The sequence below is a fragment of the Pundamilia nyererei genome, unplaced genomic scaffold (genome assembly GCF_000239375.1).
Source record: "Pundamilia nyererei isolate P.nyererei 1_Seehausen unplaced genomic scaffold, PunNye1.0 scaffold00084, whole genome shotgun sequence".
NCBI classification, from domain to species: Eukaryota; Metazoa; Chordata; class Actinopteri; order Cichliformes; family Cichlidae; genus Pundamilia; species Pundamilia nyererei.
The window spans coordinates 1468938-1492490 of NW_005187485.1; the positions used below are offsets into that span (position 1 = coordinate 1468938).

Below are 23553 nucleotides of genomic sequence, written 5' to 3' on the forward strand. Positions count from 1 at the left end.
GTAGCCACCGTGTGTCAGAGTTTAGCGCTAAACCTTTCTGTTTGATACTACTTGGTCCAACTGACCACAAAGAGCTTGCTTTTATAGGTGGGCATTTTTCATGCCCTTCATTGTTTACTAACACTGTACGCCTAGAGGCGTGAAGGCCGATTTGTTATAGCCTCACCTGTTTCTTCTTCCCTTCCACAGAAGGATGTGGGCTATCTGCAGCAGTGGCTGGAGGCATTTGTGGCATCCTTTGAGAGGCTCATTGATGTGCAGTCGCTGGAGCCTCGGAGGTGAGCGGCTATTTATTTTACACAAACTACAAAGCCACAAATTTCCACCGGTTTATATTCCGCACTGTGGACATTGGATGTGACATGTTTATGCTTCACGGCCTCTGCTGCAATCCCTCTTTGCTCTTACTTCCCTTCTCTTCTCTCATGTCCTCCTCTCTCATCTCCCAGGCTGGAGGAGTGCAGCTCAGAGGTGCCCCTGCTCCCCCGGGAGGTCCTGGTGTTCCTTAGCACGCAGCTATGGCACAGTGCGCTACACCTCACCGGCGCTGCAGAGCAAAACAGCAGCACTCCACACCCACTGCTCCTCATCAAGTTCTTCATCATTGTTTGCAGGTGAGGGCACAGCCTGCTGTGCAAATGTGTTGTAATGAGAACTGTAAACATGTTGCGCAGTTAATAGGTTGTGCTAATCGTAGCGTTCTGTAAAACAACTTGCAGACGTTCTCACGACGATAGGCAGGAGATGACTAATTAGGACAGGCTACATCTCGGGTTCCAAATCATACGCCCGAATTTGCGTCGCATGTCTCATGATGTCACCTTAGTTCACGCAGTGGGTGGAATTAAATCTTAACCACTATCAGTTCTCTTTATTCAACAGTCTGTACCAAAAAAAACAGGGTGTGAGGGGAACTGGGTAATTTCTATTTTTCACAGATATAGTAACGTTTGAAGGTGTTTTTTTTTAAATTAAATCAGATTTGACTGGTGATTCTACTGTAGATTTTTTTATTATGCTCCACAGTGACTAACCGAAAAAAGTGCCCTCACCCCTTTCAATCTGTGAGACCTTTCCTAGCACCTTTCCTAACCTAATTCTATGATTTCTCTTTACTTCTAGGAATATGGAGAACATTGATCCAGAGAAGACCCCTAGTTTTGTTTTCGAGACTATCAAACTTTTGAATTTCTGTTTAAACCAGGTAAGGCCCTCATAAGCAAGATTTCAGCGACACAGTTTGGCTCCCCATACATGGACAAATTTGCTGAAATAGGATATGGAAGTAGAGATCCAGTAGGCTTACACAGAACTGGGTAGTAAAATATATATGCTTACCCTAAGGAAAGAGAACTAGGCTATGGTTAAAAGAGAAGTGGGTGGGTGTGCAGTTGACCTTGTTTTCATTGTTAAGGAATTTAAAAGATGTTCAAACAGGGGTTTATACTCTGATTATGAACTACAGATGATGCAGATGTGAATAAATGTGTACCAACTTTCATTCGATCAGTTAAAGAAGGGACAAGGGGAGAAATCGTCTCTGGAGTCGGTCGTGCAGTACGGACTTGTGCTGTGCGAGAGCCTGTTTGACCCTTATCAGACGTGGAGGAGACGCCTAGCAGGGTGAGTGTGTGTTACTTCAACACTGGACATTGCCTGCGTGAATGTGTGGGAGGTGGAATTTGGGCGCACAAAGACTAGAAGAATACTCTTATTTGCATTCAACGTCTTGCACAATCTTTTGTCACAGTAACACCTCATCTTGTTGCATCTAAGCCTTCAAGTCAAACAAACCTCATTAGTACCAGCGGTTTGAGTGGCAGCCGCACACTAACTAGGCGTGATGTGAATGGGAGCGTGGTGACTCGAGTCTTTGTGTGTTACAGGGAGGAGGTGAGCTTGCTGGAGAGGAACAAGTATAAGTTCTCCCCGCTGGCCTTGCCAGAAGAGCTGCCTGCCCTCTTCCATGGTGAGACACTCCCTTTCAGCTGTTCTGCAACTCTGATCTTTGTCAGGCTTCACATACCACAAGAATCAAACAGTTCCAAGTGAATCACTGTCTGGGAATAAAAAAGAAAAAATATATGTGTGTGTAGAAATGGTTCAGTTCTCAGCATGTTTACTTCGGGTAAAAAGAACTCAATTATTCTGCGTCTAATTATCAGGTCTCAATCAGCTGTCCAAGCGTTAGTAATTATAGAGTCACGTTTGCTCTAATCTGTTAGCCATGTGGGAAATCTCAGGCTGGACAAGTTTCAGTATGTCCACATTTTAGGAGGATTATCATAACACCAAGCTGTAATTGGCAATGTTAAGGGGCTACTTGTGTAATACCGAGCCTATAAGAAAGGCTTAGGCTTTTCTCTTTTGCATAACTGTAAAACAAAGAAGGCACTCCAAGGGACGTTTTCTGAGGCGTTGTGGTATGAAGTTTTCCCTTTCATTTATTTATTTTTTGCTGTTGGTCATTTACTATAGCCCCGTGTGCTATTTATAGTGACTGGAGCCTGGAATCGGTCCCAGTATGCATTAGGGAAAGAAACAAACTAGAGAGGCTGAAAAGAAAATGTTTTTGCTTTAATTTAATTATATTTTGAGAGCACTGCGTTTGTTTTCTGTCTTGTGGTTCCAGTATTAGCTTGTCTTACATAATATTGTTTTGGCTTCCTGACACAGAAAGTCTGCAGGAGAGCGAGAAGATCCCAGAGTTCCTCACGCTCAGATTGGCTCATCTCCAAGGCGCTGTCATCAGTGGAGGAAAGGTCTGCTACTCTGTCCTGTCTATCAATAGTCACTCAGCAGTCTGAGGAAAAACAGTAGACAGTCAAACTAAAATACAAGTGAGTCAGTCACACTCCGCCTTGTTTTTTGCAGAAGAATGGTCTTCTCTCCATCACTCCTTACTCTGTGGATGACCTCTTCTCGGTCATGCGAGCATGGTGCTGCCGGACCTCCCCTGAACCCAAGGACACCAGACTCCCGCGGCTGAGCTTGCAGTGCCTGACAGCGATGATCCATCTCCTGCACACCAGCAGCCCTGTGGAGCGGCAGGTGGAGATCAGGACCATCCTGGAGAACTACTTCCAGCTCCTCAACTGGAACCGTCCACTTAGCAGCGATCAGGAAGACAGGCAGTCCTGGGAAGACAGCCTGATCTCGCTCCAGAGCCAAATGCTAAGTAAGAGCACATTCACTAAGTCTCAACTCTGCCTGGGTGCAGATTGTTCCCTTTTTGTTGATCTCTCTCAGTCGGTATGAAGGGCAAGAATCAATTGTCCCAGTGTGTGATAAATAAGATGAGTCAACCCTATTGTTGTCACTTTTAGCTGCTATTCCTGAGATCCTGCAGTGCTCTGACAGACCAGTCCTTCAAGCTATCTTCCTGAACAACAACTGCTTTGAACACATCCTCAGACTCATTCAGAACAGCAAGGTCAGAGCAAGTCCTTTAAAAACATTTTGTGTCTGCTCTTTCATCTCTGTGCTCTTCTGAACCAGCCTCCCTACCAGTCTGTCACCTTTTTATTTGTCTCACGTCTATTTCCTCTGTTGTTCTCATAAATGTCACATCTGCCGCCTAATCTCTTTCTTCTTTGGTTACCTTGAAAAAAAAAATCACAAATGTTCATGCTTCCATGTTACTTGTCCGTCACTTGGCTTTGATAAAGAAGTACCCCTGCATCTGTTGAGAGAGACCAGGATCACACCTGTCTCTCCTGCCTCTCTCGGATGAGTTTTTTTTTTCTTTTTTGGTCTAATTGTCTGTCTTTTTGTGCTCTCTGTGTGTGCGTGTCTGCCTGCGTGTGTTTGTATGTCCTGTAGCTCTTTCAGAGCAACAGGCGTAGGCCGGAGCGTGAGGTTGTGTGTGACCTCACCACGCGTTTACTCACTGAGGTCGAAGTGGACCAGGTACTTTCCCCCACTCTGTGTTGCTATTGGACTGTCAGCAGGAAACTCAGTGCTCTCTCCACTCGTTAGCTGCTCTGAGCTATTTAAACAGGAAGCTTAGGGCAGGAAGTCTGGCTTACACTCATTTGTAAATACAGCAGGTAGCACTGGCTGTACATGATAGTTGCCGTCTCGAGTTTTCTTTTTATCTGCCATCACACAAGTGTCCTGTCACAGCTCATCTTAGTTATTTCAGGCATTATGTTGATTTCTATCACAGATGTAAATAGGCTGAATTCCCTGTTGACAGCACTGAGCAATAAGAGCATGCTGTGTTTTTCATAGTGCATGAAATGGTTGCTTTTGGGTGCACGTCTTTCCTTCTTTTCCTCATGCGTTAACTGCTCTGACGTGTGTCTGACTGGTGGTGCTTGTATAAAAGATCTGGCTCCTATCCTGGAGTTTGATGTTGCTTAATTTCTCGCAGTAGTTGAGGATTGCCTCAGCTCTTTCTTTTTTTTCGGGTTTTTTTGGTTGGCTTTGGGTTTTGCATGCTGAGACCTATCAGTAATTAACAACGGGGCGATTGTTTGGTGACTTGTTCAACTGTGTGCTTACTTTTAGTACTTACGGTGTAAAAACTTTTTTAAAGAGGGCTGTTTAATAAAATTCCTCTTGCAATTTGTAGATATTCGGTGCAAAATCCATGTGTTGAAGCTTTTGTGTAGGGTTTACTTTTAGTTTGTTTTGGGAAATTTTGGCGCCAGCTCATGATGATGCACATTTCTAATCAACTGTGCCTCCTTTTTTCCATACAGGTCTGGGAGAAAGGGTCAGACAGTATTACAGTTCATGCTTTGGGAGTCCTCACAGCTATAATGAGTAACTCATCCAATGCTAAGGTAAAGCCCTCCTTGATGTTCTCTAGACAAAAACCTGCATGTTCTCCTCAACACTGCAAATGTTACAATTCCTGGTTGCTGACCAGGAAAGTTCCCTCCATTAATGTGGGGAAAGCTCATTGTATTTCCTTCCAATATATGGAAGTGTGCCAGCTAGCTATCCCCTGCAGAACAGCGTTCTCCAGCCTATTTCTGTCTCACTTCCCCTCAGGAGGTTTTCAAGGAGAGGATTGGCTACTCCCAGCTATTTGACGTGCTGAAGAGTCAAGGTCAACCCACCAAAAGGCTTCTGCAAGAGCTGATGAACATGGTGAAATATGAATTTTCTCATTTTCCTTAATGAGTACAGAGACAGTAGAAGTCAAACTGCCAAAGTTTAAATGGTGTTATAGTCATTAGCCTAACCTGTCTATATCTTATCCTTTATTTCTTATTCTCTGTCTTCTATCCAGGCGGTGGAGGGCGCGCACGCCCATGCTCATCACCTTGGCATTAGTAACGACCAGCCTCTGCTCCTGCTCCTGCAGTGGCTGCCTGACCTTTCAGGTCAGAGGGACCTGCAGCTGTTGGTTGCTCAGTGGCTGGCTACCGTTTGCGGTGGCTCCTTGTCTTGTCGCACGGTGGCTGTGGAAGCAGGCATGGTGGGGGCTCTGCTGCAGGTGCTCTCCCATCCCCAGTGTCTGGACAGGCAGTGTGCAGACTCCCTGCTGGGCCTCTTGCAGGACTTGGGCTCTCTATGTTTCAAACCAGAGGAGCTGAAGAGTCTCTTGAGACTCCTCAGGGTTGGCCAGGACAACGGCGCACTGGCAGGGAGGGTCCACCCCTACTGCACTCGTGTTATACGTGTGCTTTCAGCCATGGCAGCCAGAGAAGGAAAGGACAGTGCCTTGCAATATTTTGATCTTACACCCCCGATGGCAGGGATCATGGTGCCCTCAATCCAGCGATGGCCAGGCAGTGGGTTTGCTTTTCACGCTTGGCTCTGCCTTAACATGGAGTTCCCCTCTTCTCACTCAGACTTCTCCAACAACCGTAAACCTGCTGCCAGCTCTGGCATGGGTACTCAGCATGACATGGGAAAGGGACCACGCAGGAAACAGCTCTACAGGTAAAAGGACACATTTGTGAGCAATAAAGTAACAACACGATATAATTACATTTATTGCTGTGGACTAAAGTGCTTGACTGAGATGCTTTTTTTCTGTAAAGTTTCTTCACAGTGAGTGGAACTGGACTGGAGGCCTTCTTCACCATGGAGGGCGTGCTGGTGGTGGCTGTTTGCACTAAGAAAGACTACATGGCTGTTGCTCTGCAAGACTATCCACTAGCTGACTCGTGCTGGGTGAGTGTGGACACCTTGGAGTATATCTGATGTAATAAATTGAGTTTTTCTCTTGAGAATAAAGTTGCTGTTAAGTTTGAACTAATGTTCATAATGTTCACCTTTGTAGTATTCAAACTTTTAGCATGGCATTTTTTTTTCCATCAACATGTGTGTTTGCTGTGCTCTATTCACAGCATTCAGTGGCTATAGTTCACATCCCAGGCCGCCGTCCTTTTGGTCAGAATTTGGTCACTATCTACATCGACGGGGAGCTGCGTAAAACCGCACAGCTTCGCTTTCCATCTTTCAGTGAGGTAACTGAAACTAGCATAGCATGTATTCTATTATTAGAGAGGAGTTCCTCCTTATCATTCTAATTCCTTCTCTTTGTACCCCACCCAAACCTGATCCTGAAGCCTTTTACATCCTGCTGCATCGGCTCTGCAGGCCATCGGACCACTACCACCACCACCTCTCCTAACCTGCCCACATCATTTTCCTCCACTCCATCACCTGAGTTTGCCTTCCCCTCCCATGCCCCCTCCCTCATCCGTTCCCAATCCTTCCCAGCTTCCTTTGCGGGTGGCCGCTGGGGGTCCATAGGAGACTCTCCAGTGCACACAATCCCAGCAGGACTGCAGGACACGGAGTGGGGGACACCCACATCCCTGGATGGGCTCCTAGGCACTGCCTTCATCTGCCACGAAGCTCTGCAGCAAACCCAAACAAGAGCTCTACATGCTGCAGGTGCAAAATGTTCTTAATCACTTTGAGCATTAGTGTATGTTAGGATTCACCTCTGCCAGAATTCAGCATACTATCAAATATTCAGGAAACCAGCAGTAAAGAAAAATCACAGTCTTTCAGGCGTGTTGCTGAAAGATTAGTCCTGTGCACACTGAAAACAAGAGTAGCTTTTTTACATGTGCACCGAGCGATGTTTGCATATTTCATGACCTACATTGCTTTCTACACTTCATCACAGGCCCCAATCACGTGTCCTTATTCAAAGTGGAAGGAGAGCTGTCTGAACTCAATAGCAAACTGCTGCTGTACTACACTCCACAGGTAGCTCACTGAAACTTTCATATTGCACTACAGTGCTGTCATTGGGCGAATTATAAACAGTACAGATTATTCCTGTTTATGCATGTGTGTGTGTATGTTTTCTTCAGGCCTTTAAAAATCAGATATGTCTGGACCTGGCACCCAGTCACCATTATGATGGCAGGCTTACAGGACACAGGGTGGTGAACTGGGACATCAAGGTTAGATATGAAGCATTTTCAAATGTATTGTATTCATTTTGAAACTGTATCTCACATTTATGGCAAGTAAGAAGTGTTATAACTACCCATGTTATATGCCTGCGAACTCTTACCTATACTGTACTAATAATGCACTGAGCATTGCACGATGCTATTTTTGTCATGGTTTAATTTTCTTTTTCTTTTTCTTTTTTTATGATTGTGATTTATTTTGTTTTGTCCCTGCAGGATGTTATAAACGTGGTCGGTGGTATGGGGGTTTTGCTGCCCCTGCTTGAGCAGGTGTGTGAGGCTGAACAAGTTTACAATGGAGGTCAGGAGATCTCAGACTTGCTGGGGCCAGAACTCACTTCCCCCAGAGGCCCTGCTGCAATGCTGCTGCCGCTGAACAAATCTGCAGGTCAGTTAATCTTGAGTTAATTAATTTTTTTTACTGCTCTGTGTATTATATGGGGCTATAGCATGCAATCAAATAGCTGGCTCGCCAAAATGAATCTCACAAATCTCTAGTAGCATATAGATAGTCTTCGATTTGTTTGCCCAGGTTTTGAGATATCTGCTTTTCGTCTTCCATTGCTGTTCTCAAGAAAGTCCCAGAGCCACAGGGATATTGTAATGATCACACTGACTAGAGAGTGGCACTGTGTAATAGGATCCCAGCATGCAACAATTCAGTTTATAAAATGTCTTCCCTCCTGGCGTTATTATTTATTTGAAAGTAGAAGCATTCAGGAAACACAGCAACTCATCCACGAAGTTTTAGACCATGTAAAGTTACAGACAGGTGCGTAAATGTTGCCAATTCTCTGTAAACTCAATAACTGCAGACTTCTAAATCTCCTCTGGTATTAACATCAGCATAAAAACTGTGTGCCGGCAGCGTTGTGGCATGGGTTTCCATGGCCAAGCAGCTCCTGTAGGTGGCCCAGTACTTACATACACTCCATATAGTATACTTTTACTGGAGCTACTTTCTGTGCCTTGAAAAGCCAGAGTATGATCCTGCAACTATGTAAAATACTTTAAATGTAGCTTTTGACTAATGTGAGAATGAAATAACATTTAGATTCACTGTATTGAGGTAGCATCTGTAATCTTTTTAAAACTTTAGTAAATTAAACCAAGCTGTCAGCATGTCTGCATACACTGCATGTATACTGGTCAGAAAGCATTGCATGTTTATAGTTTTCAAAGCTAGTATCACAAATATTCATTATTTCCTGTTGAATTTAGTTTAGATGCAATCTCTAAGTGACATCCTGACTAGTAGTAAATTAGAGTTTAGATGTAGTGCACGATGCAATGACAAGCAGGAAGTTGCAGACAAACAATAAGCATTGTGCAATCAATCCTAATAGGTTAAATGTCAGAATCTATGTGGGCATAATGATGAGAAGTCAGTAGGTCAGTTCACCTAAGACTGGAAAAAATGTAACAAAATGAAACATATAATCTGACATATGTCTGATGACTCATCCTGAGATTAGAAAATGTCAATAAAGTGCCTGGTAATGCGAAATGATGACTGCCGGTAACACCGGAAAAAATGATTTGCCCTATTTTTCTTCTCACAGAGGGCAGACTAGAGAGAAACAGCATCGCCGCGTTCCTGCTGATGGTGAAAAACTTGATTCGCCAACACCCCGTTAATCAAGAGAGCCTCTTGCACTGCCACGGCCCAAGCATCATAGGAGCCATGCTCAGCAAAGTAAGCTCCCCTCACATCCTATCCATTCCATCGAGTGGGAACTAAATGAGAGAAGAACTGATTATCATCTGAAAGCGAATATCTGACCTTTTCCATTGTATTGATGCAGCGTAATCGCCGTGTAATAAACGGGTCTAGTGTTGTCGAAAGAGCAGCGGTTCTCTCAGAATGACAGTATCAAATGATTATGTGGGGTGAATGTATGGAGTTTGCTAGACTGCACAGTCACTCTTTGAATGAGAGTGGTGATAGCAGCTGTACGACCTGAGAAAGTGCTGAATTGCAGTAAGGTTGTTTTTGTTTTGTGATATCTAAGGACAGAGTAGTGTTTACTTTTTCTCACAGTGACATGGGAAACATTAGCCTCACGTCTCAGAGTCTCCTGCTTTAAATATTTTCAACAGTCTTCTTGTGTTTAACGTTACACAGGTGAACTTTTGCACAGACTAAGAGTGTATAAGCTATAGTTTATTTAGTTTGTTCTACTAAAGTATGTAAGGATGCACAAGTACATACAGGATGTGGCATATTTTATAAAGTGTAGTAGTATATGGGTAAAAAGCTCTATCCTGGTGCATTATATGTTGCAGATGTTGCACAAGTACTGTGGCACATACTTTTGAGGAAATGTCTGAATAAAAACACGATGAGCGTGAATGTCAGACTGATCAATGTTACATGTTTGAAAAGGGCTAAACAAAAACATCCACTGTCTTGCATCAAACAAAACACGGATTAATGTGGCGTGTTTCCGAGTTACAACAGTGCTGATTCAGCAGCCACAGTAGTGTTTTTTCTTCTTCGGGTCAGTGATAATTTCCTGTATGTTTAAGCTCTGAACTTGACTTCATCATACAGTATTCTCAGATGTAATTCTTCAATGCACCTAGCTAGGTGTTGCATTCGGTGCCATCTTAGCCATATACACTAATCAGCCACTTCATTAGGCACACCTTCCTATTACTGGTTGGAGTTCCTTTTGCCTTAATTCTTTGTGGCATAGATTCAACAAGCTGCTGAAATTCCTCAGATAATTTGGTCTTTGTTGACATGATAGTATCACACAGTTGCTGCAGATTTGTTGTTTGCGCATCCATGATGTGACAATCCTGTTCCACCGCATCCCAGAGGTGAGATCTGGTGACTGTGGAGGCCATCTGAGTACAATGACCTCGTTGTCATGCCCAAGAAAGCAGATTTGAGATTTTGTTATATGGCATGTTATCCTGCTGGAAGCAACCATCAAAAGATGGGTACACTGTGGTCATGAAAGGATTGACATGGTCAGCAACATTACAGGTAGGCTGTTGTCCAGTTTTAGTAAGCCTGTGCAAATCGTAGGTTTCCATTTCTTAGTCAAGTATCATTCAAAGTTTCTTAAATCAAGTAAGACATCTTGACCATTCATACTTGCATAAATGCATTAAGTTGCTGCCATGTGATTGGCTGGTTGAAATGCTTGCATTAACAATCGGGGGTAATTAATAAAGTGGCCAGTGATTGCATGTTTAAATGTATAATATTAATGTGTTCAATCCTGTAAGGAAACTACTTCTTATTAGTGTGGCAGTGGCTCACAAATAGAAGTGTTATATACAGTAAACAAACACTACTTCTTCTTCTTCTTCTTCTTCTTTTTTAGTGTTATTTAAACGGGGCTTCATTCCCAAAAATCCAGATAAATGAAAGCAAACTGGACTTTAATACAAACTGCTATCTGCTTGTTTCTTCTGCAGGTTCCAGGCAGTATGATGGACATGAATGTTTTAATAGCATGTCAGCTGCTGCTGGAGCAGGTTTTCAATGAGGGCAACAGTCAGCTCTTACAGCATCTCTACCAGCACCTGCTCTTTAATTTCCGCATCTGGACCAAAAGCCACTTTGCTGTTTGTCTGGGTAAGCCACAAGCAGACCCTTGTTGTGGAGTAATGCACCTGTGAACCTTTTAATGTCTGCCGAAGCTTTTTATGTCCCTTTTTATACATGTGCACATGGTGGGAGGAGAAGGAGAAGGGTCAAAGCACAACAGAGTGGGGGCTGAATACATTAATGTCTCAAGTTCAGGCTGTGGGACGGGTCAAAAGGGAATCGGTGACTGATGCACCACTTCAACGCCCCGTGTTATAAATTGCTGCTCCTCTTCACCACAGTCTTGCATATTAGTTTGACATTTCTAAATGTCAGCCTGAAAGAAGATGACAAAAGTATTCTTTGTCTCCCAAAGCACACATACAATACCTGCAGTCTGTGATAAACAAAAGCAAGCAGCGGATGAGGAGGAAGTACGGCGTTCAGTACATACTGGATACCGTTCGAACATACTACAGGTAAACCTTCTGTTACGATGATGAACGGTCACATTAGGTAAATGATTAGTGTATTCAAAAATACTCATCACTCTTATCAGGTTATTGTAAATATCCGTGTTTTGTTCACTCCCCTTTGATACCAAAACATTGTTCCTCAGATGGGATTTCATTGAATTCATTGAAATATCTTTGGTCACAGTGTGGAGAAAGACGGCAGCTCTCTGTCTGATGAGAAGCAGACGATTCAAACCTCTCTCTTCGCCTTGCTGAAAGATTTTCTTAAGTCTCCTACACAAGAGGAGCTTCACTGCGTCCTTGCCTACGTTCTGACTGTAGGAGAGGAGCAGCAGGTAATAACTCGCATGTTTTACAGCTGTTTTTATTTCAGGAGTTTAAAATTGCTATCATTTGACCTTTTCCGTGTAATATTTTACTCCTAATCTCTTTTTCTTTATATGTTGTTTTGGCATATCTGCACTTTTCGAAATGCTCTTTGTGCAACTTCAAACTTTACCCTCCCTACTCCACATTTCTTGGCTCTTTATCAACCTCCTCCTTCACATCTTTCCCGTGTCTCTCTCACTCAGGTGGTGAAGGCCTTGGATGTGCTGTATGAGCTCTTGAGGAGCAGCCCTCCTCGCGAGCAGGTGCAGACAGTGCTGCTGGAGTGGGGCGTGGAGCAGCTGTACAGTTTGCTGCTCAATCCAAGATTTGGGGATGAGGCCAGAGAGAGGGTCTTCAGGGTGAGATCCAGTCACCGGACCTCTGCTTAACATATTGCAATTTATTAAACAGCAGATATGTGCATCGTACTGTAAACTGTGAAAATGGGATCCTCACAGTTTCCCTGTGGTTACCTTCTAGGTTTTGTACAAGATCCTCAAGAGCGAGCGTGTGTCGGAGCGCAACAAGCATCGCATTAAACTAAGGGATTTTGGCTATCGTGGACTTGTTTGCTGTCTTGATAACATTCCCGTAACCATGACCACTGTCCGGTGTCTGTACGAGCAGGTCCTCGCTACAGGTAATACAAACACAAGAGTTTTCCTTTTATGATGGAAATGGATGACAAAAAACATTTATCTGATGTTTAGATAAGAAAGCTGCGCTTTAGCCCAAAATCAAGTGCAGTGGTCAGTCCTGTTTTTTGTAATGCTTTGAGAAAATAATATAATAATAGTTATAAAACGTTCTAATAATGACAAAATAGTGAATTAAATTGAATGTTTCACTAAAGGTTCATAAATGTATGTAAGATTAAAAAAGCAGCAGGCAGAAGTCCAAAAAAGAAACTCTCTCCCAACTCGCCTAGCTTGCTTTTTCATGCCTCCCAGACCTTCTCAGATATAATATGCTGAAAAATGATTGCAGGTTTCTGTTTGAAAGTGATGCTGAAAACATATTGCCTACCCCGGCCTTGAATCGACTAACCAAACAAACTGAATAAACAGCAATAACTTCCTTCCATTAAAACAAGCTTGAAATGATGAAACCAATGAATTAACTGCTGCTCCACAGATGCCAGTCCTAGTTTTAGAGACCTCCTGGCTGTGGCCTGTCTGTCCCATCGAGCTGAACTTACTGTCCGGCTGGACGTGTGTCGCAAGGTCAGTCTGCTTAAGAAGTCGTGCTCTTATAAAACTGGCTTTTTCCCTCCTATCCCACCAAAAGATTTATTCTCAGTAATGAAAAGCTCTTGTTCTGTTTTACTCCAGCTCTTTCATCTGATCTACTCCAATGAGGATTACGTGAAACAGCTTGCAAAGCAGCCTGGCTGGCAGGATGTTCTCACCAAACTCTATGTGAAAGAGTCCTATGAGGCCCACGCCGCCACCATTGCCGACTCAAGCAACCACACTCCAGCGGAACCAAACTACCGGCCGCCTCTGCGCAGAGAGCAATCCTTGGTCATAGAGGACGCACGTACAGACATTTTCATGAACTACCGCACCTCGCAGGAAATCGAGGATGAGGACGAGGAGGATGAAGGTGGACAGCGGGACATCTCTGAGGGTTTCTCGGATTTATCACAGTCGCCTCCCAGTGGAGGCGGAGGCCCGCTGAAAAACTTCACAGGCTCCCTGCATTTCAAGTCGTTTGACTCGGTGGATCAGGGGAGCCACTCATCCTCTACCTCCAATCCCGTTGACATCGCCTCGTCTCACCATGAAGACGAGGGAAGGGACTACCATCCGCTCTCCCCCTTCGGTACATCACCTTTTGATTTGGATTTGCCAGGTGTGGGAGAGACTGGCACACACACACCTGCTGGTAGTCTGACCAACACACCATCCCCTCTAGAGCACTACAAACCATTCCCACCGCTCAGACCAAGGAAGAGCTCCAGTTTGTCCAATGTGCTGGATGACACCAGCTATGGGACCGATCCTCCTACTGGAGACACGATCTCCAACACGTCCAACCCACAGGTATGCCTGCTCCCTTAATGCGGGTTTCACTGCACTTAGCATGTAAATCCAGGGTTTGAAATCTCGTTCCTTGTCTATGATATCTGATGAGATTTTGTTGAGCTCCATTTACCGGCTATTGTTCACACTGCAGCAGACCCCTGAGGAGGAGCTGTGCAACCTGCTAACCAACATCGTGTTCTCCGTCCTGTGGAGCGGCAGCGGAGCGGAGGGCGCGGAAGATGTGGTGTGGAGAGAGCGAGGACAGGTATTTTCTGTTCTCACCAAACTGGGCTCCTCCTGCCAGCTGGTCCGCCCTCCCGATGACATCAAACGCAGGTTAGTTACGTGGACTTGGAGAAGAAACGCACCAGGAGTGAGCCTGTCTCGCAGCTGAAAAAACAAACGAAACCACTCCTTCGTCTGTATCACCTTATTGTAAATATCTAGAAGCACCGTTGTGTTATGCAGTGAATTATTCAAAGTCTGCTTGCTGCTTTGTGCATCAGCTTGTTGGAGATGATGCTGGAGTCATCACTGTCAGACCTGAGGGAGGCCCAGGGAGCGTTCCTGCCTTTCTGTCCCAGTCTCGTTCGGCTCCTCAGGCTGCTGCAGGATTTCCTGTTTGCAGAGGGTACAAACAACCACGCGCTGTGGAGTGAAAAGGTATATTAGCTGATTCATGTAACAGCAACTCATTCAATATGGGATTTTATAAGTCTTGGATTATTGAAAGCCTGTATTTAACTCTCATAAGTGAAAAACACCAAAGACAAAAGAAAGTCCCTGACAAATTAGATTTAATATTTTATGGTTATATAAGCAAAATGAATCAATACACCAAGAAAAAATATGGTCTTAATAAAACCTGCCAATTTGTAGCCCAAATAATGTCACGTTTTATCCTCTTTATCAGTCCAAATTCTTCAGTTTTAAACACAAAGCACAAGTGCTCAATTTAAGTATAATCACCTTACTGAATATCCTCATGATTGTGTCTTATTTTATCTCTTTCTATTTGTGAGTTGAATTTCAAAATAAAATTCAAGCTAGTACAGATCAGTAATGTTAGCTTAGCTTAGCACAGGGTTTTTGGAAAAAGGTGGCCTGGCAGTTTCTGTGACTGCTCCAAGACCAAGAAACGGTCATAAAATTTGTAAATGTGCTCCACCTTCATGATCCTTTTTACAAAGTACTTATAATGTGTATATAATGTGTTTGAATGTGAGAGTGAATGAATAGTGGTATTGTAAAGCGCTTTGGGTGCCTTGAAAAGCGCTATATAAATCCAATCCATTATTTCTCACTACAAGGTGCTCATCTCCCATCAGAATCAAACAGGGATACACAGTGGCTTACCCCAAAACACCTTGGTTTGTAGACAGAGCAAGCAAGGAACGGCTGTGATTGGTAGAAAGCCTGCTCTGACACCATGCTGAGTCATGACTGACCCTTTGTTGTTTTAAAGGAAGATTTTATTATTTTGCGATGCAGCTACGTTAGCCATTGATTTTCTCATTTAACGCTCAGCGAGAAAATAAATCAGTGTTTCCAAAAAAGATTCTCAGACTTTCCCTGAAAACTAGAAAAGTACTATATAAGAACCAGTCCATGTACTAAATGTGGAACTTGCTCTACTGAAGGGTGGAGAGGCGTGGTTGGGTGAGAAGTTTGCATTTGAATAACCTTTAAAGTCAGGCTGTACTGAATGGCTTTGGATTTTTATAGATGCTGCAAGGTGTGGAAACAGGTCTAGGCTTTGTCTTGAGTTCTTTGTTGACAGATGTTGTTGTTCTGTTGCAGATCTTTGAAGGGGTGGTGAACCTGCTGGACAAGTTAAACGCCTGGCATAGCACCCCTGGAAGTCCAGGAAACACTGAACTGAAGGAAATGGCCCAGATCGGCCTGCGTATCATCACCGGATATATCCAACAGCAGCACCCCACGGTCAGCTGCAACCACGATATTATGCACCAACCATATATGTCAAATACTTTTCACCAAGCATGTCTTTCACAACGCAAACACCTGCAACATTGAATTTTGCAGAACTGTAAAGGTTTACAGTCCCTATCATGATAAGTAAACCCAGATAAAGATAGTTTTTAAATACCAGGCCTTCTATGGCTTTCTGTTCAAAGATATTGCAGTCATACTTTTTAGGGAGTGTTCTGTATGAAAGGGCAGCTTCTCTCTGAGTTATCAGGGCTGTTGTGGCTGTTCTCGCTGTAGGATAGAGAGAGCAGTGTTAAATGAACTGACCATAAGGCTTTCCATTACATGCTGCTGGTTTCATTCATCTCCTAAGTAGTGCAACTCCCCCTTTTGTCACTTTAAAGATATATTAACTTAATTGCACTTTGACACATATCACAATTTTTGGTCTACTAAGGAAAGTAAAATGAATCAGGTGTTTGGAGGTAGTCATGGATATTTGCTATGTACACAAGTGTGACTTTGAGGGACTTTTTAACCAGTTTCTTTTTAACTTCTCAATCAAATACTGATATAACACATAAAAAAATGTGCCTATAATAATAAATTAGTGTTATTTTTTTTCTTTCTGAGATCTATGTGTCTGTTTCCCCTCATCAGGTGAGTGAGATGGCCTATCTCAAGCTCCACAGCCTTCTTCAGACTGTGCTCTGCCTGAGCTGGGAAGAGGTGTGCTTCTTGCTGGGGCGGATTGGTTCCCCCTTGTGGCCTGGTGGTGCAATGGACAACACCAACTACGGACAGCCAGAGACCTTTTCCCACCTTGTGCCCATCGTGCGTACGCTACTTGACCAGCACGCCGACCCCATCAACCTCCAGAAGCTCCTGCCCAACCTGCCCATCACCAACGGCAGCACCACCTTCGCCCAGGACCTGAAGGCCTATTGTCAAACACTGGAGTGGCAAGGCTTTTACCAGCAGCAGGTCAGTGTCAGCTGAAATGGGGCATTTAAAAATAGATGCCATTTATCTTTTGTTTAGGGAGTCTCGAGAACTTGTTCTCCTCACTAAGCACGTTTAATAAAGCGTGCACTCTGATACGGCTGCCTCTGTTCTCTGTCAGGTTTGTGTACTTTAGGAATATTTGCGGTTTTATTTTCAGGCTTTACCAGTTACCTCCCGGTGGGCAACTGAGAAATCTAATGCAAAGTAAAAAAAAAAAAAAGAAAAGCTATCACAAGTTTAGAAAAATGAAAAGGCAATCTTAAACTCCCTAATGTTGCCTGGTATTTTAGGCAGAGCTTAGTTTATGCTTGTACTTGCACCTTAAATATTTCATGAACTGATGCCAAACAGACACACTCCACACTGAGCTCAGCATTGATTTATCATTGCGCTGCGTGACAGTGTGTGTTTATAAATCTGCTTCGTTTAGATTACTTATGTATACGGATCAAGCAGTACATTAACCAGTATGGCATAACTTTGGCTAACGTGAAACTTCCAGGGCGCTTTTTTCATGCAGAAAGCGATCACATACCGTCTGTCTTAGTGTGTTTTCAGTTTATTTTTAGAACAGTTTGTTGTAAATGTGCTTACAGTTTTAGCATTTAGCGTTAAAGCAGTAAGAATCTTAATACGCAGTGCTTAACGGTTAACGACAGAAGGTTTATGCCACAGCTGCCCTAAATAAAACAATATTGGTCCTGACCAAAATGATGTTCCTGTCATGGTTAATGTGCAAGCTCTCTAATTGAAATGATATTTGATATTTAGTTTGAATGACTGAGTGTTACCTTGAATAATTTTTGACTTCTCAAAGATAACCAGTGTGCTGGCTGTGTGACCAAAATCAGTTTGCTTATTTGCTTTTATTAACCACTTCAAAAACAGTGTCCGAGCTGGGAGACAATACCAGAGTATCATTAATTCCTGCATAAACTCTGACACTGTCTCTCTGTGTTTTAAACGTGCTGCGGTCCAGAGTGTTTTTGTCCTATCTTGCACTTATATAGCATATTGGAATCCTTTCCGTCTGGCTTCAAAGCCTTTCCTAGTACAGAGACGGCTTTTGTTCTGTTTAAGCTGCGTTTAAATGTGCTTTATAAACACATTATACTTACTTCAATTGTGCCTCTAGGTTCAGCCCACCATGGAGCAGTACGAGCTGGACACGTTTGGGAGGAGCCATGACATCATGTCCAATTTCTGGAACTCGTGCTTCGATGACCTGATGAGTACAGCCTTTAAACAGGAGAAAGAAAGATCTGACAGCAAATCCAAATTTCAGGTTAAGACCTTACGACCTTCGCACTGCAAACTGCCGAAATACAGTTTCGCATCGTTTACTTCATGCATGTGCCTGTAAAAACAGGAGGCAATAGTGGATCCCTGCTTGAAGCGAGCCCGGACTGAGAACAACAGGTACCTCATTTGGCAGAAGCAGAGCTCCAGCCAGCAGGGGGTGGTGTGGCTGCACTGGAAGTCTCTCCGCAGGCTTTTGACCTGTGAGAGAGGAGCATGGGCCAACAGGTACGACAGCTTCTCTCAGCTCTGATCAAGATATCATGTTTAGCTGTGGATTTTTAAGACTAAGTTGTTACTGTGCTCACTACCCAAAATGTTCTGATGTGTACTTTGTGTCTTTGATCCCAGAGTTCAGCCGGAAGTAAAATGGAAATTGTCCAATGCAGAGACTTATTCAAAGATGCGCCTCAAACTTGTGCCCAACTATAACTACGATCCACACAGCGAGGCCAGCGCCCTGCGGGATAACATGGGTATGCCACAGACTGTAAGCACGTGAGTGTTTTTTCTCAAAGTACAAAGCTGCACTCACCACGTTGCCATATTTCTGTGATTATCAGGAGCTGAAAGCCCCCGTGGCTCCGAACCCCTCCCACTGGCTGTTGCTAAGGAAGCGAAAGTAAGCGACATGGAGGACGATCAGTTAGGAGAAGAGGACCTTCTCTTTTGGGATAAGACGTGAGTTCTGCAGAGCTACTACCACCTTCTGCAGCAGGTTTCAGTATTAAAAAATGTAAAGTACGGACATCCACTGAAGCTGTACTTTTTTTCAATGCTCGCAGGGCGGAGGGAGAAGACGAGAGCCAGAAAGAAAAGCTGGTTCTGTCTGAAGACTGTGAGCTCATCACCATCGTGGCAGTTGTTCCCGGTCGTCTGGAGGTTACCACACATCACTTGTACTTCTATGACTGCAGCAGTGAGAAAGAGGAGACAGAGGAGGGTGAGAAATCTTTGACACTGTGGAAAAAAAACCAAAACACGTGTCCAAGCTGAGGTCACTAATAAATGTGTCCCCCCAGGAATTGGGTTTGATTTCAAGCGACCTCTGTCACAGCTCAGAGAGGTTCATTTGAGGCGCTACAACCTGCGAAGGTCTGCACTGGAGCTTTTCTTCATCGACCAGGCTCACTACTTCATCAACTTCAAAAAGAAGGTGACGCCTGATTTAAATTGAACTGCTCAGGAAGCTGCAGCCATAATTGAAACTAAAGAGCTTCTGCTGTTTAGTTTCAGTGAAGTCTGTGCTTTTGAAGTTATGAAACTGCGGCTTCTGTGCTCTCTAAGATTCTCAATCTCTCACCCTTCAGGTACGAAACAAAGTCTATTCTAGGATACTCGGCCTGCGGCCTCCAAACCTCTTTTACTTTGGCTCCCGCTCTCCCCAAGAGCTGCTGAAGGCATCTGGGCTCACACAGGTCTTAATTCATATCATTTCTTCAGACATTCTTCAGACAAAGATCATCAATCATGTACATGTTTGTGACCAGTCCAGTATTGATGTTAACAGAAATGGGTGTGCAGAGAGATCTCCAATTTTGAGTATTTGATGCAACTGAACACCATTGCTGGACGCACTTACAACGACCTGTCGCAGTACCCTGTTGTAAGTGTGCCGCACTTGTATCTGCTACCACTGCTATCACCAAAGAGTTTGCACTTTCAGTGTGAGCAAAGGCTACAGTGAGTTGTGTGTTTTTGTTTCTCTTCAGTTTCCCTGGGTCTTATGCGACTACACCTCTACTGTTCTGGATCTGGAGGACCCTGCAGTGTTCAGGGATTTATCCAAACCCATCGGTGTGGTCAACCCACGTCATGCACAGAATGTCAGAGAGAAGTAAGTGGGTCTTGAAGCAGTTCCTGTGTTACCACCTGAATCGATAATATAAATAATTTGTGGACATATTTTTCTTTATTCTTTAGATATGAGAGCTTTGAGGACCCAACGGGCACCATTGACAAATTCCACTATGGCACACACTACTCTAATGCAGCAGGAGTCATGCACTACATGATCCGCATGGAGCCATTCACCACCCTGCATATCCAGCTACAGAGTGGAAAGTGGGTGGGAGTGCTGACTAGTTCAGGAGTTTCTTGAGTTTCCTGGTATCTTGTTTTCTCACACAGGTCTTTGTTGCCACTGTTTAGGTTTGACTGCTCTGACAGACAGTTCCACTCGGTGGCAGCAGCCTGGCAGGCTCGCATGGAGAGTCCAGCTGATGTCAAAGAGCTCATCCCAGAGTTCTTTTACTTCCCAGAATTCCTGCAGAATATGAACGGTAAAGAGTGCCCATATATATATATATATTTTGTCAAATAAATGCTTAAAGATGAAAAATATTAACTCATAGCTGCTCCATGACTGTTATAGGCTTCGACCTAGGCCAGTTACAGATATCTCAGGAGCCTGTGACAGATGTTGTGCTGCCTCGCTGGGCGACATCAAGGGAAGACTTTATCAGAAAACACAAGAAAGCCCTGGTGAGTCTACACAAACATCCTGTGTCTGTAAAACTTACTCATGCATTTTCTTGTGAGAATATTTTGTTAAGGAAGCTGCTAAAGAAGGTAATTTCTTTTATCTTAAACTGTAGGAGTCTGAGTACGTGTCCAATCACCTCCATGAGTGGATTGACCTGATCTTTGGTTATAAGCAGAGAGGCGAAGAGGCAGTGAATGCCCTCAATGTCTTCTACTACTGTACTTATGAGGGTAAGGCTAGAATAAAGAACAGGAAAAAAAGAGGAAACTTCACTCAGCATTAATTGTTATTCTGTTTTCTTGGTTGTGGCTCTTTCTTACAGTTTTCTTGACCTCTGTGCAGGTGCAGTAGATCTGGATGCAATAGCCAATGAGAATGAGCGCAAGGCCTTGGAGGGCATCATCAGCAACTTTGGACAGACACCTTGTCAGCTCCTTAAGGTACACTCAAAATATTTCACAGCTTTTTTCAAGATAAATAATAATCTGACTTTTTGTTTAAAAAAAAAAGCAGCAGTGTTATAACACATTTGTGTCCAATCAGGAGCCTCATCCGCCTCGCATGTCAGCTGAGAACGCATCAAGGCGGCAGGCCCGTCTGGACACTCTCCCCCTGAATATCTTTGAACATATCCAAAAACTCCGGCCATTTAAGGAGGTACGGCCTAAAATCTTTTTAAACTCATTCCTCAACTCAAATAATGAATATTAAGTCATGTTTGTGTATGTGCATGTGTTTATTCGTGTGTGCCTCAGGTGGTAAGTGATGGCTTTCCTGTGGTCCAAGCTGTGGTACCAAAGACACAGACCCGCTCCATCACCCAGGGCTCAGATATACTGGTAAGGACCAAATTCATAACTAAACCCAGGCAGTAGCAACAGTAAGACATTTGTGTTAGATAGTAGAGAAAAGGCTGGTGTAACTTTTGCATTAAGATGATTTTTCCTCTGTAGGTGACCGTCAGTTCCAACGGGTTGATAGGGACACACAACTGGCTGCCGTACGACAAAAACATCGCCAACTACTTCACCTTCTCTAAAGACCCCACGATGAATAATCCTAAGTGAGTGCCTTAACAAATAATACACCCATGGGAACTCCATTTTCTAGGGAGAAAAGTGTTCGTAAATTACACGTAATAATGTCCTGATAAGGGCCCAATTGCAGGACTCTAGAGGCAGGTGTGGCAAGCAGTAAAAGAGCTCTATTTAAAAGCTGATGGCAGAAGAAATCACACTACCCTGCTATTTTTTTCTTTTCTGAGAAGAACCTCTGAAGTACAGGATCCTTATCTGACTCTACAGAAACGGTGACAAGATTACTTTGGGTACTTTGTGCTTAAATTGAAATGTTTTGCACTCATTGCAGCATTTCCCAGGATAAAGAAAATTCCTGATAGCTGGATGGAAGCACAACATCTGTCTGTCCTCGTCCGTGATGATTCAGAGTTCCTTTTAATTTGTTGAAATTTGCTTTACTGGATCTTATTTTCAGCTTATCGTTTCCATGGATCAGGAAACAGGAAATAAATAACGATAAAAACCATTTGAACATTTTCTTTCACACAGGTTGTAATCTGCAGAAGTCGTGACAGTTTTATGGCACATTATAAATCGTCCACATTTAGACCACAGCTTGCTCTTGTTGTTTGTTTGGAAGTCGCTTTGATCTTTTCCAATCCCGCTTTGTGTCCCAGAACTCAGCGTTTCTTGAGCGGACCTTTCGCTCCTGGGGTCGACATCAGCGCTCAGGTGCTGGTCGTGTCTAACGATGGCCGCCTGCTGTTCAGCGGGGGACACTGGGATTGCAGTCTCCGCGTCACCCAGCTGGCGAAAGGCAAGCTGGTTGGAAGGATCTGCCGGCACGTTGGTGAGTTCTGATGGTTATCTGTCTTAAAGGAATATTTGTATTTTGCATTGTTGCGCATTTATCTGTGTTTCTGTGTGTTCTTCGAAGACGTTGTTACTTGCTTGGCTCTGGATCTCTGTGGCATCTACCTCATCTCTGGTTCAAGGGACACATCCTGTATAGTGTGGCAGGTTCTACAGCAGGTGATCATCTTTATGCTTAGCCTCACTCACATGCAGCAGTTGTAAATTGCACTAAGAAGCAGCTGGGCTCAAAATGAAGCCTTCACGCAAAGAGTCTCTCTCTCTTTTTTTTTGTCATTCAGGGTGGTTTCTCCAGCAGCTTGTCTCCCCGGCCAGTACAGATTCTCTGTGGGCATGACCAGGAGGTAACCTGTGTGGCCATCAGCACTGAACTGGACATGGCTGTCTCAGGATCAAAGGTCAGAGATGTAAAACTTGGACGTGTTAAAGATGAAATAAAAGTACTTATGCTACTATTTAAGAGAGAAATTTAAAGATGTTATGCCAGCGATTTTTTTTAAATCTCCAAAGTATCTCATTATTAAATGATCTAGATCTGTTTCACACATGAAGTCCAGGCAACGTTCAGAAAATCAAGCCAGGCTGTGGCCCAGTGTTGATCTTTTGCACATGTAGCATACAACAGAAGATAGTATGCTTCAGATGTGTTCTCCCTTCGGGAAATACTCCGTTTTTTTGATTAGAGTGCACAGAAGGCGTCCTGCCAAGCTGCCCCTCAAACCTTTATATAAATAAATAGCATCAAATCCTCAGGGGGCAAACAGAAAATTCAGGTCTGCAATTCTTAGCTCTTATTACAGGAACTTAAACTTGACTTCTTACGCCAAGAGTTGTCACCTCGCAGGATGACAAGATGACAGGTTTAAGCTTGAAGTGCTGTTGGATCTTTAATGAAGTTCTGCTTGTGCTTCCTGTGTGCCAGGATGGAACTGTGATAGTGCACACAGTCCGACGAGGCCAGTTCTTGCGAACATTGCGGCCACCTAACGAAAGCTGCATACCCGCCCAAATCTCCGGGCTACAGGTGGGAATGGAAGGCCACATTGTGGTACAGACGTCTCTGGAGGAACGCTCGAACAAGAAGGCACGTCCAGTAAACATATATTTTCTAATGCATTCGAATGTACGGC

The 23553-nt window shown here is 43.8% G+C and overlaps 1 protein-coding gene across 4 annotated transcripts in view; it reads left to right on the top strand.

Moving 5' to 3' along the window:
* Positions 1 to 23553, top strand: part of nbeal2 (neurobeachin-like 2) — a 32652-nt gene that overhangs the window by 6813 nt on the left and 2286 nt on the right. For 2 of the 4 annotated variants that reach the window (XM_005738512.2, XM_013912244.1), the window contains exons 2-52: positions 190 to 278; positions 450 to 614; positions 1123 to 1204; positions 1511 to 1623; positions 1887 to 1969; positions 2677 to 2762; positions 2875 to 3178; positions 3327 to 3433; positions 3823 to 3909; positions 4707 to 4790; positions 5002 to 5100; positions 5243 to 5898; positions 6000 to 6132; positions 6309 to 6428; positions 6531 to 6861; positions 7100 to 7182; positions 7290 to 7382; positions 7611 to 7782; positions 8957 to 9090; positions 10827 to 10986; positions 11315 to 11417; positions 11599 to 11749; positions 11987 to 12142; positions 12264 to 12423; positions 12918 to 13006; positions 13115 to 13828; positions 13962 to 14146; positions 14317 to 14473; positions 15611 to 15754; positions 16403 to 16726; positions 17883 to 18032; positions 18117 to 18274; positions 18398 to 18522; positions 18610 to 18727; positions 18832 to 18989; positions 19069 to 19202; positions 19357 to 19464; positions 19557 to 19652; positions 19759 to 19883; positions 19970 to 20110; positions 20198 to 20328; positions 20421 to 20530; positions 20644 to 20761; positions 20874 to 20971; positions 21075 to 21188; positions 21287 to 21370; positions 21485 to 21594; positions 22228 to 22400; positions 22488 to 22582; positions 22705 to 22821; positions 23346 to 23507. In XM_005738512.2, coding sequence (XP_005738569.1) covers positions 190 to 278; positions 450 to 614; positions 1123 to 1204; positions 1511 to 1623; positions 1887 to 1969; positions 2677 to 2762; positions 2875 to 3178; positions 3327 to 3433; positions 3823 to 3909; positions 4707 to 4790; positions 5002 to 5100; positions 5243 to 5898; positions 6000 to 6132; positions 6309 to 6428; positions 6531 to 6861; positions 7100 to 7182; positions 7290 to 7382; positions 7611 to 7782; positions 8957 to 9090; positions 10827 to 10986; positions 11315 to 11417; positions 11599 to 11749; positions 11987 to 12142; positions 12264 to 12423; positions 12918 to 13006; positions 13115 to 13828; positions 13962 to 14146; positions 14317 to 14473; positions 15611 to 15754; positions 16403 to 16726; positions 17883 to 18032; positions 18117 to 18274; positions 18398 to 18522; positions 18610 to 18727; positions 18832 to 18989; positions 19069 to 19202; positions 19357 to 19464; positions 19557 to 19652; positions 19759 to 19883; positions 19970 to 20110; positions 20198 to 20328; positions 20421 to 20530; positions 20644 to 20761; positions 20874 to 20971; positions 21075 to 21188; positions 21287 to 21370; positions 21485 to 21594; positions 22228 to 22400; positions 22488 to 22582; positions 22705 to 22821; positions 23346 to 23507 — 7989 coding nt within the window. The remainder of the gene's footprint in view (positions 1 to 189; positions 279 to 449; positions 615 to 1122; positions 1205 to 1510; positions 1624 to 1886; positions 1970 to 2676; positions 2763 to 2874; positions 3179 to 3326; positions 3434 to 3822; positions 3910 to 4706; positions 4791 to 5001; positions 5101 to 5242; positions 5899 to 5999; positions 6133 to 6308; positions 6429 to 6530; positions 6862 to 7099; positions 7183 to 7289; positions 7383 to 7610; positions 7783 to 8956; positions 9091 to 10826; positions 10987 to 11314; positions 11418 to 11598; positions 11750 to 11986; positions 12143 to 12263; positions 12424 to 12917; positions 13007 to 13114; positions 13829 to 13961; positions 14147 to 14316; positions 14474 to 15610; positions 15755 to 16402; positions 16727 to 17882; positions 18033 to 18116; positions 18275 to 18397; positions 18523 to 18609; positions 18728 to 18831; positions 18990 to 19068; positions 19203 to 19356; positions 19465 to 19556; positions 19653 to 19758; positions 19884 to 19969; positions 20111 to 20197; positions 20329 to 20420; positions 20531 to 20643; positions 20762 to 20873; positions 20972 to 21074; positions 21189 to 21286; positions 21371 to 21484; positions 21595 to 22227; positions 22401 to 22487; positions 22583 to 22704; positions 22822 to 23345; positions 23508 to 23553) is intronic. The other 2 variants (XM_005738513.2, XM_013912245.1) reach the window with 2 other exon arrangements.